Below are 17,340 nucleotides of genomic sequence, written 5' to 3'. Positions count from 1 at the left end.
AATTACCATACAGTAAGAGTATAGTGCTGTAAAATGAATGTGCATAGCATGTTGGGAACAAATTTGAGCAGTGTTTGAGATCTCTTCTGAAACTCTAGAGGAGATTACTGTGAACTTTTCATCAGGAGAAATGCAAGTGTTTCTCTTACTCCATCTTATTGTACAAGAGAAACAATCGCGACATTAAAGAGATCTTATTCGTGTGTGTGTGTGTGTGTTTTTGTTAACACTTTATTTTGATGGTCCCTTTTGAACATTCGGTTGACTATAAGTAACTTTACAAGTGAACTTATTCTAACCCTAACCCTACCAGTCTACTAATACTCTACTAATACTCTACTATTACTCTACTAATACTCTACTAATACTCTACTATTACTCTACTAATACTCTACTAATACTCTAAGAGTTAGTTGACATGTAGGTGCAATGTTACTTCTAGTCAACAGAATGTGTTAAAGGGACCATCAAAATAAAGTGAAACCGTTTTTATTTTTTTTACGGGACAGAAGGGGAACCGTTTGGTTCCTCGTCTGTGTTTTTGTTTTCTGGAGTTGCAGGTGCGGACCACAGCTGGCGCGACACATCCAGAGCCGTATGATGAAGCCACATGAATCATAACCGCTCCTCGCTAACTTAACAAAGCTGCTGCTGTTTCCCCTGGCCTCTCGGTTCTTTTAAGAAAGGAGATGATGCATAATGAAAGTATTCAAAACATTTTTTTACGAAAAAGTTTGGAGAAGCCTAAAAGATGTAGTTTAACTACTTTAGATTAGCAGACACACTTTACTATACTAAGCATCTAAAGTCTAACGCTTTACAATATGGTTACATTTAACATTAGTTAACTCAGGACATTAACACTCGCCAAGTGTGTGTGTATTTCAGCAGTGGTGTTTAACGCAGTCACTCCTACTAGCAACGTTGGTGGGTTAATTTTATATGTAATACTGTATATACATTTTTCAATTGTAGTCTTATAGGGGCTGTTTACACCTGGCCACTTCATGTGTTTGCTGATAGCTATCCGATCATGAAAAGACCAGGTGTAAATGCCCTCTGAAAAACATTCGAGACGGATTTAAACCCGATCGCTCAAACCACTTCAGGAGGAGGTCTGAGACGCTTTCCAGACGAAACTGGACAAGTGTAAATGCATCTGGTTGATGAAACACATATGTAAATATTACTCCTCCCAACAATGCTAAAAAATAAAGGTGTGAGAGCATGTTATAGGCTATATGTCATGTTATAGCCAGATATGACGGCATCCCCGCAGATGAGCAGCTGAGCATCTATTCATCAAGCAAACTATCACAAATCAAAGTGAGAGTAAGTCGCAGACGCTTAACACACAATCATCTTCATTAAAACAATCAACAATTGACACACCATCATCTTCATTACAAGTAAAGAACCGAAATGATCTTACAGGGCTGTTGCCGCTCTCTCTTATTGCGGTCTTTGATTTTGAAATGAGCTGATGATCAATGAAATGCATCTCTTCTGTTGATTTCAGTGACGTGAACTGATATGGCTAGGAACTATACTCTTATTCCTGCGTAATAGTCAAGAAACTTTGCTGCCGTACCATGAGTGCAGCAGGCGTAATGATATGACGCAGCACCTGAAAATAGTCCCCAGCTCGGTAACTTCCAACGTGACCGGGACTAAGTTTGTCTAACCTATTAGACCTATTTTCAGGCGCTGCGTCATATCATTACGCCTGCTGCACTCATGGTACTGCAGCAAAGTTTCTTGATTATTACGCAGGAATGAGAGTATAGTTCCTAGCCATATCAGCCTAGAAAATCGCAACTTTACATTTTCCGTCGGTCTTAGTACACGATGTAACTACAGAAGAGTCAAGTTTTAAATAGGAAAAATATCGAAACTCTTTGATCATTTTTTTGAGAGAGATGCTAATGGTCCTGTCCGATTCAATGATCTATGCTAAGCTATGCTAAAAGTGGTACCGCCAGACCCGGAGATCGGCTGAATGGATTCGAAAACGGTCAAACTCAACTGTTTAACTCTGGGGGAGCTGTAAAATGAGCCTATTTCCAAAAAAAGTGGAGTATCCCTTTAAATCCGCATGTAGCGCGGGAATTGAAGATCGGATTCATATCCGTTTCGCGAGAACACATTTATGTGACCAGGAATCGTAAATGGAATCGTTTTGATAAATCATGATAGCTATCCGATCAGTGAAAACACATGAAGTGACCAGGTGTAAACAGGCCCTTAAAAACGCATCTGAAATAATAAACTAAGTGCAATTTAGTGTTGTCAAAAATATCGATTTTATTTTTTTTATGCATAACTAAATTAAGTTATTTTTCACTGCTTATTGCACTTAAACATTCAAATACACACAACATAATGTCAAAATGCCGGTCTTGGCGAGTTTTCACGTAAACACAGTCAGTTATGTTTTAAGTGAATGTAAACCGTTGAGAAAGAAAACGCATGTGTAACAGTGTAATGGATCCGTGCGTCAGCTCTTAAAGTGACAGTGACCTAATAAACCTGCTGCCAAATTATGAGATGATATTAAACATATCTATATGGAAGTTTCTCCTCATGGTATCGATGTCAAAATTGTGGCCAGTGAAAATCCTGAGTGGCTTGTAACTTTGGAAAACCACGAGCCATTTATTAATCTTAGATAATGTTAATTTCAACATTTACTAATATTTATTCAAATCAAATGTTGTATCTGTTATTAGTTAATGAACCTGAGCTGACATGAACTAACAACGACTAATATTGATTTAACAATGAGCAATACATTTGTTGCAGTATTTATTAAATGCATTGACTAACGTTAACTAATGGGACCTTGTGTTAAAGTATTACCATCTTCTTTAATGCATGAGATTAGTTTTGTATATGAATATAAATTGTAAATAGATTAAATGTGTCCAAACTTCTTGCGTATTTACAACTATAAAACGGATATATTTGGTTCTAGATGGTAATTGGTTAATACAGCATTCCACTCACTCTGAAATATACACAATATGCTAGTAGCTATATTTCCAAAGTTGCTCTTAAGAAACCATATATCTTGATTTGAAAAAGAAGAAGAGCAGTGTGCAGATAAATTTAGCAAGATTAAAGACAAGACGGGGGAAAAAACTAGAGCTGTAATCGCAGCCCACACACACGCAAACACGCACACACACACACACACACACACACTGAGATGTTAGCTTTGGTTTTGCCACACACGTTGAACATCGACTGAACTCTGTGACTCAGTAACTCGGCGTGAATTGGTTGGTTGGAGAATATTAGGGGTCCCGAAGTCTCACACGAACACACACTTGAATCCCGGTGACTGTGGACTCCCTCTTGCCGTGGCCTTTGTGGTCTTTTGGATGTTCAGTGGTGGGATTAAACTCTCTCGCCACCCAGAGCACTTGTATGACGCCTCGTCCTACTTTAGCTCTTTTTGTCCGTCTTGAATGGAAAGACTGCAAACACACCTCGTCACCAGAAAGCCCTCTTGAACGGACTACGCTTTCACGCGCTGCTACAGGCGTGTTTGTTTTCCTGCGTCGGCTGAAACCCGGCGTTTTGTGCAGGATTAGGGAAAAACGAACCGAGCGTGAACTTCAACAGACGCCTTAGAAAATACTCACGTATTCTTAAATGTGTCACGTCTGACGTTTCCACTGACCCTTTTTTTTTATGTGATGTGTATTTGGTGTTTCCAAAATGTAAATAAACCATATTGTGTAGACATAATGTCTGGTCAAGATAGACATAAAAACTAGAATTAAAAATTTTTTGGTTGAAAACTAATGTTTTTTGCCCAAACATGCTAAACTAGCCACCAGGGGTTTGCAGTTGCCAGAATATAGTAATTTGGTTGCCAGGATGTTCTGTGTGTGTTTTTTTTTTTTTAGCCCATTTCTTTATGGTTGCTAAGTTTTTTAATGAGTTGCTATAGTATTATAGGAGCTGGGGTTTAACAGGGCATTTCTATGCAGTTGCAGAAGCATTCAAAGTGAATTTTTAGTGAATTTCAAGTTGTTCTGAATGTGGTTGTATAGTATGCTATAGTTGCTGGGGTGTTTTCCTACTGTCTCGTCTTTTGTTGTTTTGTCCATTTTAGTACATCTTAGCAAACATCATTAAAGCTGATGACTGTGAATCCCAAACTGTTGTTCTCTTAGGTTACGGTGACTACGATAGGCTACGGAGACAAAGTCCCTCAGACGTGGATTGGGAAGGCCATCGCCTCCTGCTTTAGCGTGTTTGCGATCTCCTTCTTTGCTCTGCCTGCGGTAAACACACTGACTGCTCTCTTTCTCTTTTTTACACACACACACACACACACACACACACACACACACACACACACACACACACACACACACACACACACACACACACACACACGCACATTCTCCGAGCTTGTCTGGTGCCCCAGGGCAGTGTTTTCCTATGGAGGCCCTCCAGTAATGGGGTCTGGGGTTAATGTGGTCCATTTAAGAGTGATAGGGCCTCCAGGGGCCTCAGGGGCCCGCGGTCCTCATGTTACACATTATATAACATGCATCTGCAACATTAGAATCGAACACAACTATGGCATTAAAAGAAATGATTTGTATATATAATACATTTATATAACATTATGTAAATATAAATTATATAATTTTAAATTCATATATAATCAGAAAATAAATTGTATAATAATTCAATAATAAATTAATACAAATATAATTTTATATATATATATATATATATATATATATATATATATACAAATACATTAATGTAAAATAAATTAATATAAAATCCTGTAGTTATAATAAAGTATAAATTATATATAATTTTAAATAAATATATAATCAATACAATTAATAATAAAATAAATTCTATAATAATTCTATAATACTGATTCTATAATAAATTCTATAATAAATTCATAAAAATAGAAATGTTATATATAGATATAAAAAAAAAAATATATATATATATATAATTTTACATTAATATATTATCAATAAATTAATAATAAAATAAATTATGTAATACTTCTATAATAAATTCATAAAAATAATATATTTATACAATATACAACATGTATAATACATTAATATAAAAATATGTAAAACGATATATAATTATAATAAATTCTAATTGGTATAAAACTCTATCAACATCATTCATGAATATCGCATATAATTGTGCTTTTATTTTGTAACCGTACTATGGTAATTGTTTAATTTTTTAACTTTTATGGCAAGTTTTTCCATTTAGTTTAGTGATTTTGTGGTAGCCGATTGTGTGAACTGTCTTCCTCTGTGTGCAGGGCATTCTGGGATCGGGCTTTGCTCTTAAAGTCCAGCAGAAACAGAGACAGAAGCATTTTAACCGGCAGATTCCCGCCGCAGCCTCTCTCATACAGGTGACAAACCACTTCTCAGTCAACGCTCACAACACGTTCAGTGATCATTTCTCTCCTAATAAACGTTATAAAACGGTTAGTTCCAGTCCTTGATTCTGATTGGTCAATAGCTGTGTTTAATTCACGATAAATGTATTCACGGCCGCTTCACCCAACGGTTCTCTGTATCACTACACAACACCCCTAGCAACCACTCTTAGCAACGTAAACACATGTTTGATCTCATCGATATTGTTCATTGAAGCTTATAGAGTAGAGTATTGTAGAGATCGTTAAGCGAGTGTACCTGCATTTACAGTAGCATTTTCCTTCAGGTGTGAATGTCCGCTGCGATATCTTGTCCTTTTAACAGTTAAGGGGTTTTCCGTGCCCTAGCCATTTGTCAGTTGCGTCTTGCTTCTCCGTGTTCACGACAAGTGTGAGTCCTTTCAATGTAAAAGTCTTCTCTACTGACTGACTCACTCATACAGACAGTCTTTGCCGCCATCTAATGGTGAAATAATCGATGTAACTTCTATTGCTGTTCACGATCAGGGACTATTTTTTCCAGCGGAAGGAATGTTTTTAGTGATTTTACCTCATGACAGTTGCATAGATACATATTTTTCGGGTTTAATATTTGTATTGTGTGGTAACCATTTTATAAAAGCAATAAGGTACTCGAGGCTAGTGCTGTATCGTGAACAAGTCACGGATCGCTTCACGTCGTGCCTAACAACGCCCTTCAGCCTTGACTTATTCACGATACAGCACCGTCTCTCGTTCCTTATTGCGTTCATCTATGTAACTCAGACGCTGTGGAGATGCTACGCTTGCGAGAAGTCCAACGGGTGTACGGCCACGTGGAAGATGTACGTGCTGACGGGCGACTACATTCCCATCATACACTCGGAAAACTCCAGTCCGGGCAACTTCAGACGGCTGGTGAGGAAACACACACTCCCTGTTTGCGAACGGATATTTCTCTGTCTTGTCTTTCAAACCCTTTGTGTTGTTTTTTCGGTCATTGTCATGTTCTTTCCTGTCGATTGTCCCGACTGAGCCTCCATAGCGGGACACTGCAAAGCCCAGACAGTGGAGGCATTTCTCTAGAGGGGCTTATTGTGCGTTAAGTCTTTTCTATAGGCTCATGTGAATTTCCCAGAATGCATGTAAAGGCCTCTGCAGGGCGTAGGTGAACAGGAGTGTGTGTGATGGCCGTTTTAGATGACGTTAGATTAACATTGGACAGTAGTAAAAGACTTTTTAGCTTGTCCAGTAACAGACTATTTTCCACATGGTTTTTGTGCCATTTTTTTTTCAAGTGTTACATTTGTCTTTTACTTGTAGAGATGGGAAGTCAGACTCATTTTAGCTTCTTAGTTCATTTGGATGGTTCCTAATATTTTTAATACACATTCCTGGTTTGAAATATGTTGTGAATGCCACTTCATTTTGCCTTAAAATGCGTGACTTTTCCAGCTACTTTTTTTTTGTCTAGTGTTGTGAAGATCAGTTTGTTTTATTGAATCAGTTCATTTGGGTTGTTCATATAAATGAACTGAGTTAGAAAATGATTCACTGATTCATTTTCTGTGCAGCATTTTATACTTTTTTTTATTGCAGCATATAAATATTTATTTAAAATACAATCATAAATGTTCCTTGATCATCTGAATGATTTGTGAAGGATCATGTGACACTGAAGACTGGAGTAATGATGCTGAAAATTCAGCTTCGATCACAGGAATAAATTACATTTTAACATATATTCACATAGACAACAGTTCTTTTAAATTGAAATAATATTTCACAATATTACTGATTTTACTGTATTTATTATAAAATAAATGCAATCTTGGTGAGCAGATCAGACATTTGTAGTTGTATTAGTTGTAATTAGTAATTTTAGTTTCAAATTAACATGAGATGAAACTAATTTTACCTCTTTAATTTGACACATTAACAGTAAACGTGATATTCAATGAGAAAATGAAGGGGCGAGACTTGATATTTTGAGATTGCATTTAATATTAATTGCACTGTGAACTAACATGAACAACGAACAGCTGTATTTTTATATATAACAACTGTTTATTAACTAACATTAACAAAGATTAATACATACATTGTTAGTGTTAGTGCATGAACCTTATTGTCAATTGTTACTGTTGTTTTTAGTGTAAATGTGTCTGCAAAATTAATAAAATGTAAAAAATATTGTTTAAAATAACAACTTGTTAGTAGCCTGTAGTGTAGCAAACTATGTTTTATATGTTTTTTAAACAGCTTGACCGTCATTTAACTAGTTGAGACGATGAAAAGCTAGTAGTTTAGCTTCCCCAACACTGCCTTCGAGGGACTTTGCGCGTTTGACACGGAGCCAGAAGCCTTTTGCCATTCAACATTTTAATTAACACTGTGCCGTGTGACGGGTTTAACCCCGCGGTGGATTCCACGGGGCGATTTTCAAGGTGAGAATAAAAGAGAGAGCCGGCCGGGATGTAGGTTGAGGTGTGAGAAGCGCCGCGAGAGCCCTGATGTCATGGGACGGAGTGGTTTCTCGGTGTCTCTCGCTCACCCGTTTGACCCCCTTTGTCTGTCTCGCACAAAGACTCAGTCAAATGCCATGATGTCATCGCAGCCTCTCTCCTGGGAGCAAAACCTTTGTGTAGCGCAAGAACAACAAAACAATCTTTGTGTAGCTCTGACTCCGAAAACATATTGGGTCCAACTCTTTCCGCGCGGGCGTGTGACTGCTCTCGTTCATAAACCTCTCACTCGTTCATCCGTCCCGTATTTACTTCCCCCCCTGTCAGGCCAGTGGGAAGCCCTGATTTTATGTGTTTCGTGACGTGACTCATGTTTTACTCCGGAGGGATTCGCTTGTGTAGGTTGCAAAGTCACCGCAGAATTCATAAATTCACAACATGCATATTCATGATGCTGTCCAATAAAGGGCAAATTTGAAATTCATATCTGTGGGATTTTTGCCCCGTGAATCGTCGATGTGTCATTTTGATTTTGATTTTTTTTTTTACGCAAGTCTTATCAGCGATTCTTGGGAAGAAACAAAGAGTTTCTTGAAACCGCCGCGTCGATTGCTTATCAGATTATATATGAGATTTAATGTGGCTTTGTTTGGGGATTTAGGATTCGGACGTCACCGTTCTTCTGAATTTCTCTCTGCATGCAATAATGCATAATGGCATTTAAAGTGTAAAATCATCATTTACTTTCCCTCATGTTGCGTATGACTTGCTTTTTTCGTGACGTTATTTGAAGAGTATTTGCCATTGTTTTCCATAAAATATGAGGGAGTGAAAATATAAATGAAAGTGTTTTATTAGTTGTTTTCAGTGTAAATGTTTCAACAAGTGTTATTATATAATTTATTAATATTTTGAATTTAGCGTTGTTTTATGTTTTCAGCTTTCATTGTAATTTTGTTATGAGCTTTTGTCACTTTTACTGTTTTTTATATTATTTTATATTTAACTTTACTTGATTTTCGCCACATGGGGTCTTTAACTTTAACAATTATCAGTTTACTAGTTCAGATAACCATCATTTACTCACCCCATCTCGTTCCAAACACTTTTGAAGAGTATTTTTTTTTATTGTTGTCCATTTATAAAGGGGCAATCCAGCTCTGGAAATGACAAAAAGCATCATAAAACTTGTGGTGCATGTGACACCCGTTTTATTCCTTTAAAAAGTCCATGTAATGTTGTGACTCTTGCCTCCTCAGAGCAAGCGATACAAGCGGAAGCCCAAGGCCACGCGTGATAACGGTTCTCTGGGTCCCGGAGGAGAACGAGCCGTTTCCATCCCGCAAATCACCTACGACCACATCGATGATAAAGACGGGGTCTTCTCAGACGAGTCCTCAGGTATCACACGCTTATTATTCTCTTCTCAATCACCACTGAAACTGACTTCTGTTATCATAGGTCATGTAATACTTCATCTGGAATTCAGTTAAGTTACTGAAAGATGTATAGCTTATCATAATAACATTTATTTTGCTTTGGGAAGCTTCACTGATGACGCTGTTTTTGATCACGCTGTTTTTGCACTGATTTCATCAATCCGTCAGTGAATCCAATCCTATATCATTACTGTTTATATGACCTAAACTTTGTAATCCAATTCAAATATTCATTTACATGTGCATTACATCTATTCTGAACATAATTTCTAAATATTTGACCATATGCAGCTTTGCGAGACGTAAATAAACACACACACCGCGGCACCGCTAATGTGCGCAAGATGTTTTAGTGTCAGATTGAGAAAGTATTTGGATTTAAAGGTTTACGCGCCTAATCGGATCGATTGAGGGGTTTACATGAAGATAGTTCAGTTCAATTGAGACTTCACTATATTTTTTTATTTTCAGTTTTCATTTTAACTTTAGTTTATGTTTTAATAATTGTATTTGCTATTTTTTTTTTTTTTTATCTGATCGAGAAAGTATTTGGATTTAAAGGTTTACGCGCCTAATCGGATCGATTGAGATGTTTACATGAAGACAATTCAGTTCAATTGAGACTTTAATTTTTTTTATGAATTTTTTACATTTTTTTTTTAAATGTATTTATATATATATATATTTATGGAAGCTTGTTTCCGCCACAAAATAAAACATTTTAAAAAATAATTGCGACTTTTTATCTCACAATTGCGAGTTGTAAAGTCAGAATTGCGTGATGTAAAGTCGCAATTGCGAGAAAAAAAGTCAGAATTCTGACTTTATAAACACGCAATTCTGACTTTATATCTCGCAATTCTGACTTTATAACACGCAATTCTGACTTTATTTCACGCAATTCTGACTTTATATCTCGCAATTCTGACTTTATAACACGCAATTGCGACTTTATTTCACGCAATTCTGACTTTATATAAATAAAAAAGAAATAAAGAAATAAAGTCAGAATTGCGTGTTATAAAGTCAGAATTGCGAGATATAAAGTCAGAATTGCGTGTTTATAAAGTCAGAATTGCGAGATATAAAGTCAGAATTGCGTGAAATTAAGTCAGAATTGCGTGTTATAAAGTCAGAATTGCGAGATATAAAGTCAGAATTGCGTGTTTATAAAGTCAGAATTGCGTGAAATAAAGTCAGAATTGCGTGTTATAAAGTCAGAATTGCGTGAAATAAAGTCAGAATTGCGTGTTTATAAAGTCAGAATTCTGACTTTTTTTCTCGCGCTTTATATCACACAATTCTGACTTTATAACACGCAATTGCGAGTGTATATCTCGCAATTCTGACATATTTTCTCAGAATTGTGAGATATAAACGCACAATTGTGAGATATAAAGTCCAATTCTAAGGGGAAAAAAAATATATATTTTTTTTATTCTTTTTTTTTTTTTATTCTGACTTTATAACACGCAATTGCGACTTTATATCGTGCAATTCTGACTTTATATCTCCCAATTGCGACTTTATTTCTCAGGAATGCGACTTTATATCTCGCAATTGCGACTTTATTTCCCAGAATTGCGACTTTATAACACGCAATTCTGACTTTATATCTCGCAATTGCGACTTTATTTCTCAGAATTGCGACTTTATTTCTCACAATTCTGACTTCATATCTCGCAATTGTGAGGAAAAAAGTCACAATTCTGACTTGATATATCGCAATTGTGAGAAAAAAAAGAGTCCGAATTGTGAGATAAAAAGTCGCAATTATTATTATTATTTATTTATTATTCATTGGCGGAAACAAGCTTCCATATATATTTATTTATTTTATTCACATTTTTTTTTTTTTTTTTTTGTGAATCCGAAAGTATTTCCAGTTTTCCATGTCAATAATTAGTTTTTTTTTAACATTGCTGATTGGATCGTTTGAGGAGTTTGAAGAGATGAACAGAGTTTATTTCAGTTTCTCAATCCGATTATTAGCATATTATTAGTTTGCATGTAACATTGCCAGTGTTGACCCACTGTTCAGAAGAGGACCTCGTTCCTGATGTTTCTTCTTAACAGTGTCACATGAGAAGCCTGTCCGTTAAGTGAATTAGACCGCGGCAAATCTGAGCTTGATTTTATTAAGTCTTGCGTATGAATGAGTGTCGACTCGTATTGGCCAAATTCAACAGATCGCTCTCATCTGGCTTCCAGAAAGCTGGAAATACCTGAGTAGTAATAAGCACAAAAATGTTGAACTTGCATCCAAGAAACTGAAGTGAAAGTTTCTTCTCCACTGGAGCGTCCAGTGAAACTCATCAACCAGAAAACAAGACACAAAAGAGGCTGCGGTCGTTTACGTACTCCATTCTTTTACCCCATAAATTGAGCGGAAGCGCATAAAGAGGATGGAAAGATGAAAAGTTTCGACGTGACCCACTTTTCCGTATTGAATAAATGTCATTTTCCACATGTGAATGGAAGGCATCCGGCGCTCAAACGGTCCCCTGCTAAACCAGTCTGTTAATAAGTCTGTTTTTATGAGTTTTCCTGTCAAACGGCTTCATCATAAAAGCAGACACATCAACACAGACGGTCCCCAGCAGAGACGTCTCTTCTGAAGCTTAATTAGAAGTGAAGAGGGGAAAGATAATGAAATCGCAGCACATGTCTGCAGTCCTTTGAACTGGGGGAAAAAGAAAAAATCATGTTCAGCAGTTCGGCTTATTAAAGCCTTGAGCCGGTTAGATGCTCTGAGCGTTTGTTGAAAAAGTATATATGCACAGCATCTCGGTTAGTATTAAGTGCTAAAGTTCTGAGATGAATCATAACATTTAGGAAAAGTGACATTTTCAACCCATCATGTAACGTATTTCTGAGTTAAACTGGATATTCAACCAAGACAAATACAGGAGGACGAGGTTTTTATCCTTTGGGAATTGACTGGATTGTAACAAGTTCGACCAAATGTCCCACTAAGTTTAAACGGTTACATGTTTTTCCCTTTACGCAGGCATCACAAAACTTTTCCGATCGTCAGGTGAGAACTTTGGCGCTGTGGTTTTCTGCTTCTGCTTCTGCTTTTTTGCAAGTGCATGTTGTATTGATGTGGCTTGCAACTTAAAGACGCTTAAAAACAAAAAGTGACAATTAAAAGGCAGCGGTTTGCATAAATTATTCAATGCGTGTTAAAGCAGTTCCATTAAAACAGATGTGTAAAAACATTTATAAATAAAAGAAGAAATGAAAATATAAGAGTATAGAGATGTGAAATCGATTTGACTAGCAGCTCAGATCATTTGGAGTTTGATGAGAAATACACACACACACACACACACACACACACACACACTCTCTCTCTCACATGTGTATGTATGTATATATATATATATTTAAGGAAAACTGCATCAGTTGAGTGCATTTTTTTTTTTGTTAAATAAGTGCATCATCTGGGTATTTGATGTGGAATTTTGTTCTTTTATGAATTGTTACACTAATAAAAATGGCATAGAATAGTGCGCAATTTGGGACGCGCCTTTTTTATCAGGCTAATTGGTTAGCATGCATAACATAATGCACTTAATTTTTCAGTCTATTAAGTGCATCATTTGGTTTAAAGTGCACTTTTTCTTATATATTTATGCAAAAAAGTAAATACACAGCTTTACTACCTCACCTTTCATATTGATCGTGTTCTGCCTCTGCCGCTTATCTTGTGTTGTTTGTCATTTAGCATTATCTTAGTTTGCACTTTTTCTTCTATCTGCGTGTCAATAGACCGTCAGCGCTCGTGGTCGGCTTTCACTCTCAGCTGTCCTTCTTCTCCAGGTATCTGTCTTTCTTTTCCTTGCCTCGTTTTTGCAATTTCTCTTTCTTTCTCTTGCTTTCTCAGTCTCTTTTCTTGAGTTTTCTCCAGAATATTTGTGCAGTTATTTTTATTCTATCACATCTAAACATTTGCCTGTTATCTTTTATATCATCTGTCATGCGAGTTTGTGGTTTAATGGAGATACTGTAATTGAATTTTCTCTACAGTTAAGAAAAAGTTGGATGGCCCCGTGATCTCCCGAAACAACAGTCTGATGGATGAACTGGACTTCACTGGTGAAGACATCGCTCTACCTGTAGTAACAGACGCTTCACAGTGAGTTCCTCTGGTTTTTCATCCATCCATCGAACTCTGTTGTTGTTTGCTTGTGTGGTTTGCAGGCTGATGTTGTTCAGTTTAGGAGTTTTGTGTTTGCGTATATGGTGTAAACAAGCAAACGCTTTTGGATTTTCCTCTTTTCCCCTGTCGTTTCATTTCTCTTTTAAAGTATCCTCACCTTTTCATCCTTTTCCCTCCGAATCATCTCAAGATCTTCCTGTTCCTCAGCTGTGAGATGAAGGAAAGCGCCTGTTTCTCTCTTTCAGTCTGTTGAGAAGCCCGTTTGTGGCAAAAGAAGAAGAATCAGTCTCTACTCAGCATCTGAATACAACCAGGTACTGTTTCCTGCCTGTTTCCTATCTGTTTCCTGTCTGTTTCCTGCCTCAATCCTGTCTGTTTCCTGTCTGCTTCCTGCCTCATTCATCTCTCTTTCGTGTTTCTTTCCTGTCTGTTTCTGGTCTCTTTCCTGTTTCTTTCCTGTCTGTTTCCTGTCTGCTTCCTGCCTCATTCATCTCTCTTTCGTGTCTCTTTCCTGTCTGTTTCTGGTCTCTTTCCTGTTTCTTTCCTGTCTGTTTCCTGTCTGTTTCCTGCCTCATTCATCTCTCTTTCGTGTCTCTTTCCTGTCTGTTTCCGGTCTCATTCCTGTTTGTTTCATGTTTCTTTCCTGTCTGTTTCCGGTCTCTTTCATCTCTCTTTCGTGTCTGTTTCCTGTCTGTTTCCTGCCTCAATCCTGTCTGTTTCCTGTCTGTTTCCTGCCTCAATCCTGTCTGTTTCCTATCTGTTTCCTGTCTGTTTCCTATCTGTTTCCTGTCTGTTTCCTGCCTCAATCCTGTCTGTTTCCTGTCTGCTTCCTGCCTCATTCATCTCTCTTTCGTGTCTCTTTCCTGTCTGTTTCTGGTCTCTTTCCTGTTTCTTTCCTGTCTGTTTCCTGTCTGTTTCCTGCCTCATTCATCTCTCTTTCGTGTCTCTTTCCTGTCTGTTTCCGGTCTCATTCCTGTTTGTTTCATGTTTCTTTCCTGTCTGTTTCCGGTCTCTTTCCTGTTTGTTTCCTGCCTCATTCATCTCTCTTTCGTGTCTGTTTCCTGTCTGTTTCCTGCCTCAATCCTGTCTGTTTCCTGTCTGTTTCCTGCCTCAATCCTGTCTGTTTCCTATCTGTTTCCTATCTGTTTCCTGTCTGTTTCCTGTCTGCTTCCTGCCTCATTCATCTCTCTTTCGTGTCTCTTTCCTGTCTGTTTCTGGTCTCTTTCCTGTTTCTTTCCTGTCTGTTTCCTGTCTGTTTCCTGTCTGTTTCCTGCCTCATTCATCTCTCTTTCCTGTCTGTTTCTGGTCTCATTCCTGTTTGTTTCATGTTTCTTTCCTGTCTGCTTCCGGTCTCTTTCCTGTTTGTTTCCTGCCTCATTCATCTCTCTTTCGTGTCTCTTTCCTGTCTGTTTCCTGCCTCATTCCTGTCTGTTTCCAGTCTGTTTCCGTTCTCATTCCTGTCTGTTTCCGGTCTCATTCCTGTCTGTTTCTGGTCTCTTTCCTGTCTGTTTCCGGTCTCATTCCTGTCTGTTTCCGGTCTCATTCCTGTTTGTTTCATGTTTCTTTCCTGTCCCTTTTCTGTTTGTTTCCGGTCTCATTCCTGTTTGTTTCCGGTCTCATTCCCGTCTGTTTCATGTTTCTTTCTTGTTTGCTTCAGGTCTCATTCCTGTCTGTTTCCGGTCTCATTACTGTTTGTTTCCTGTTTCTTTCCTGTCTGTTTCCGGTCTCATTCCTGTTTGTTTCCGGTCTCATTCCCGTCTGTTTCCAGTCTCTTTCCTGTCTGCTTCCGGTCTCTTTCCTGTCTGTTTCCAGTCTCATTCCTGTTTGCTTCCAGTCTCTTTCCTGTTTGTTTCATGTGTCCTGTCTCTATCCTGTCTGTTTCCTGTTTGTTTCATGTTTCCTGTCTCTATCCTGTCTGTTTCCTGTCTCATTACTGTCTTGTTTTCTGTTTCTTTCCTGTCCCTTTTCTGTTTGTTTCCGGTCTCATTCCCGTCTGTTTCCGGTCTCATTCCTGTTTGTTTCATGTTTCTTTCCTGTCCCTTTTCTGTTTGTTTCCGGTCTCATTCCTGTTTGTTTCCGGTCTCATTCCTGTCTGTTTCCGGTCTCATTACTGTCTTGTTTTCTGTTTCTTTCCTGTCCCTTTTCTGTTTGTTTCCGGTCTCATTCCCGTCTGTTTCCGGTCTCATTCCTGTTTGTTTCATGTTTCTTTCCTGTCCCTTTTCTGTTTGTTTCCGGTCTCATTCCCGTCTGTTTCCGGTCTCATTCCTGTTTGTTTCATGTTTCTTTCTTGTTTGCTTCCGGTCTCTTTCCTGTTTGTTTCATGTTTCTTTCCTGTTTGCTTCCGGTCTCTATCCTGTCTGTTTCCTGTCTCATTACTGTCTTGTTTTCTGTTTCTTTCCTGTCCCGTACATTTGATTATATGATTATGTGATTATGTGAGGCATCCTCTCAGTTTTTTTCTCTCTCAGCTGTGGTGATTTTGAACTTTTTTTTTGTAACCCTTTACAATAAGGTTCCATTTGTTGACATTAGTTAAATACAGTATTTAGAGTGTCTATAGTAATGAACTAACAATGAAAAATACTTCTGATGCATTTATTAATCTTAGTTGATGTTAATGTAAACATTTACAAATGCATTATTAAAATCAAAAGTTGTATCTGGTAATATTATTGAATGGACCTGAGCTACAATGAACAGCTGTGTTTTTAATAGCTAACGTTAACAAAGATGAATACATACTGTAACAAATGTATTGCTAATTGTTAGTTGTATTCACATTAGCAAACTTTAACTAATGGGACCTTATTATAAAATGTTACCAACTGTGTTTCCCTAACAGTTTTGGTCATAGTATTACAAAAATACTTGTATTTACTAAGCCGACTCAGTGAATCGTTTCTTTTGAAAAGGTCATTTTAATTCATCTTTATGTAACAGATTGTTCCAAGACATCTTGGCTGTCATGAATCTGTCATATATGAAATAGACAGATCTTGTTTCATGAGTCTGTGCGCTGTCAACTTGACTGATTCAGTCGGATATAATAAATCATTCAGACCGGTTTTGTGACGATGGTTCCCACGGTCCTGGAAAAGCCTGGAAATATCAGGGAATTTCATAAGTGTGTTTTCTAGGACTAGAAAAAGCCATGAAAAATAAATAAATAAATAAATATTTCGGAAAAGTCATTGAAGTTTCCATAGTCAGTATACATTTTTTTTAAAAGATATGATCAATTTTAAATAATCACTTTTTTGACTACAAATGACTACAATATTTAATCTTTTAAGAAATTCTAGTATCCTAGAAAACGTATGGAAATTAATTTGCCAGAAAGTGTGGGAACCTTGTGTGACTCTGTTCAGCTGATCCAAACTCATCTTTCTACGCTTATTTAAGCCAACATAAATATAGTCTATAGTCCATAAGACGCATAAAAGATTTGTAAGGCACATAATAATCAGTAATATTATTGATTGTACTGCTCCTGAACGTGAGCTGGATGATGAAACCACTGTAGAGCTGCTTTATGGTGCGTCAACTTTTGTTTCATAATTGAAAAAGTTTGCAACATCGACGGTTATTAAACTGAATTGACGCAAAGTGAATAATGACACTATTGTCTTCTTTACAGCCGAATATGAATTCGTCTCATATTTTAAGTTTGCATCATTGATTCTCTTATTTTCCTGTTTATTACGGCGAAGCTGCTTTGAAACAAACCCATAAAGCTCTATAAGAAATCAAGACAACTTGACTTTCAGTCTCTGCTGTGCTGAAAACGCAGGTCTGTTTCCGAGCAGGGCTTGTTTTTGTCGTCTGGCCACTCCTGTGAAAGCA

At 37.3% G+C, this 17,340-nt stretch overlaps 1 protein-coding gene across 1 annotated transcript in view; it reads left to right on the top strand.

Moving 5' to 3' along the window:
• kcnq1.2 (potassium voltage-gated channel, KQT-like subfamily, member 1.2) overlaps window positions 1–17,340 on the top strand; it is a gene marked incomplete at its 5' end in the record, with an annotated part of 143,828 nt that overhangs the window by 27,558 nt on the left and 98,930 nt on the right. Inside the window, 8 exons of the mRNA XM_084396787.1 lie at window positions 4,185–4,295; window positions 5,327–5,422; window positions 6,215–6,346; window positions 9,153–9,294; window positions 12,343–12,369; window positions 13,107–13,157; window positions 13,365–13,473; window positions 13,743–13,811. Coding sequence (XP_084252913.1) covers window positions 4,185–4,295; window positions 5,327–5,422; window positions 6,215–6,346; window positions 9,153–9,294; window positions 12,343–12,369; window positions 13,107–13,157; window positions 13,365–13,473; window positions 13,743–13,811 — 737 coding nt within the window. The remainder of the gene's footprint in view (window positions 1–4,184; window positions 4,296–5,326; window positions 5,423–6,214; window positions 6,347–9,152; window positions 9,295–12,342; window positions 12,370–13,106; window positions 13,158–13,364; window positions 13,474–13,742; window positions 13,812–17,340) is intronic.

This window comes from Rutilus rutilus, assembly GCF_951802725.1.
Source record: "Rutilus rutilus genome assembly, chromosome: 23".
NCBI classification, from domain to species: Eukaryota; Metazoa; Chordata; class Actinopteri; order Cypriniformes; family Leuciscidae; genus Rutilus; species Rutilus rutilus.
This window is presented reverse-complemented; position numbering and strand designations above follow the sequence as displayed.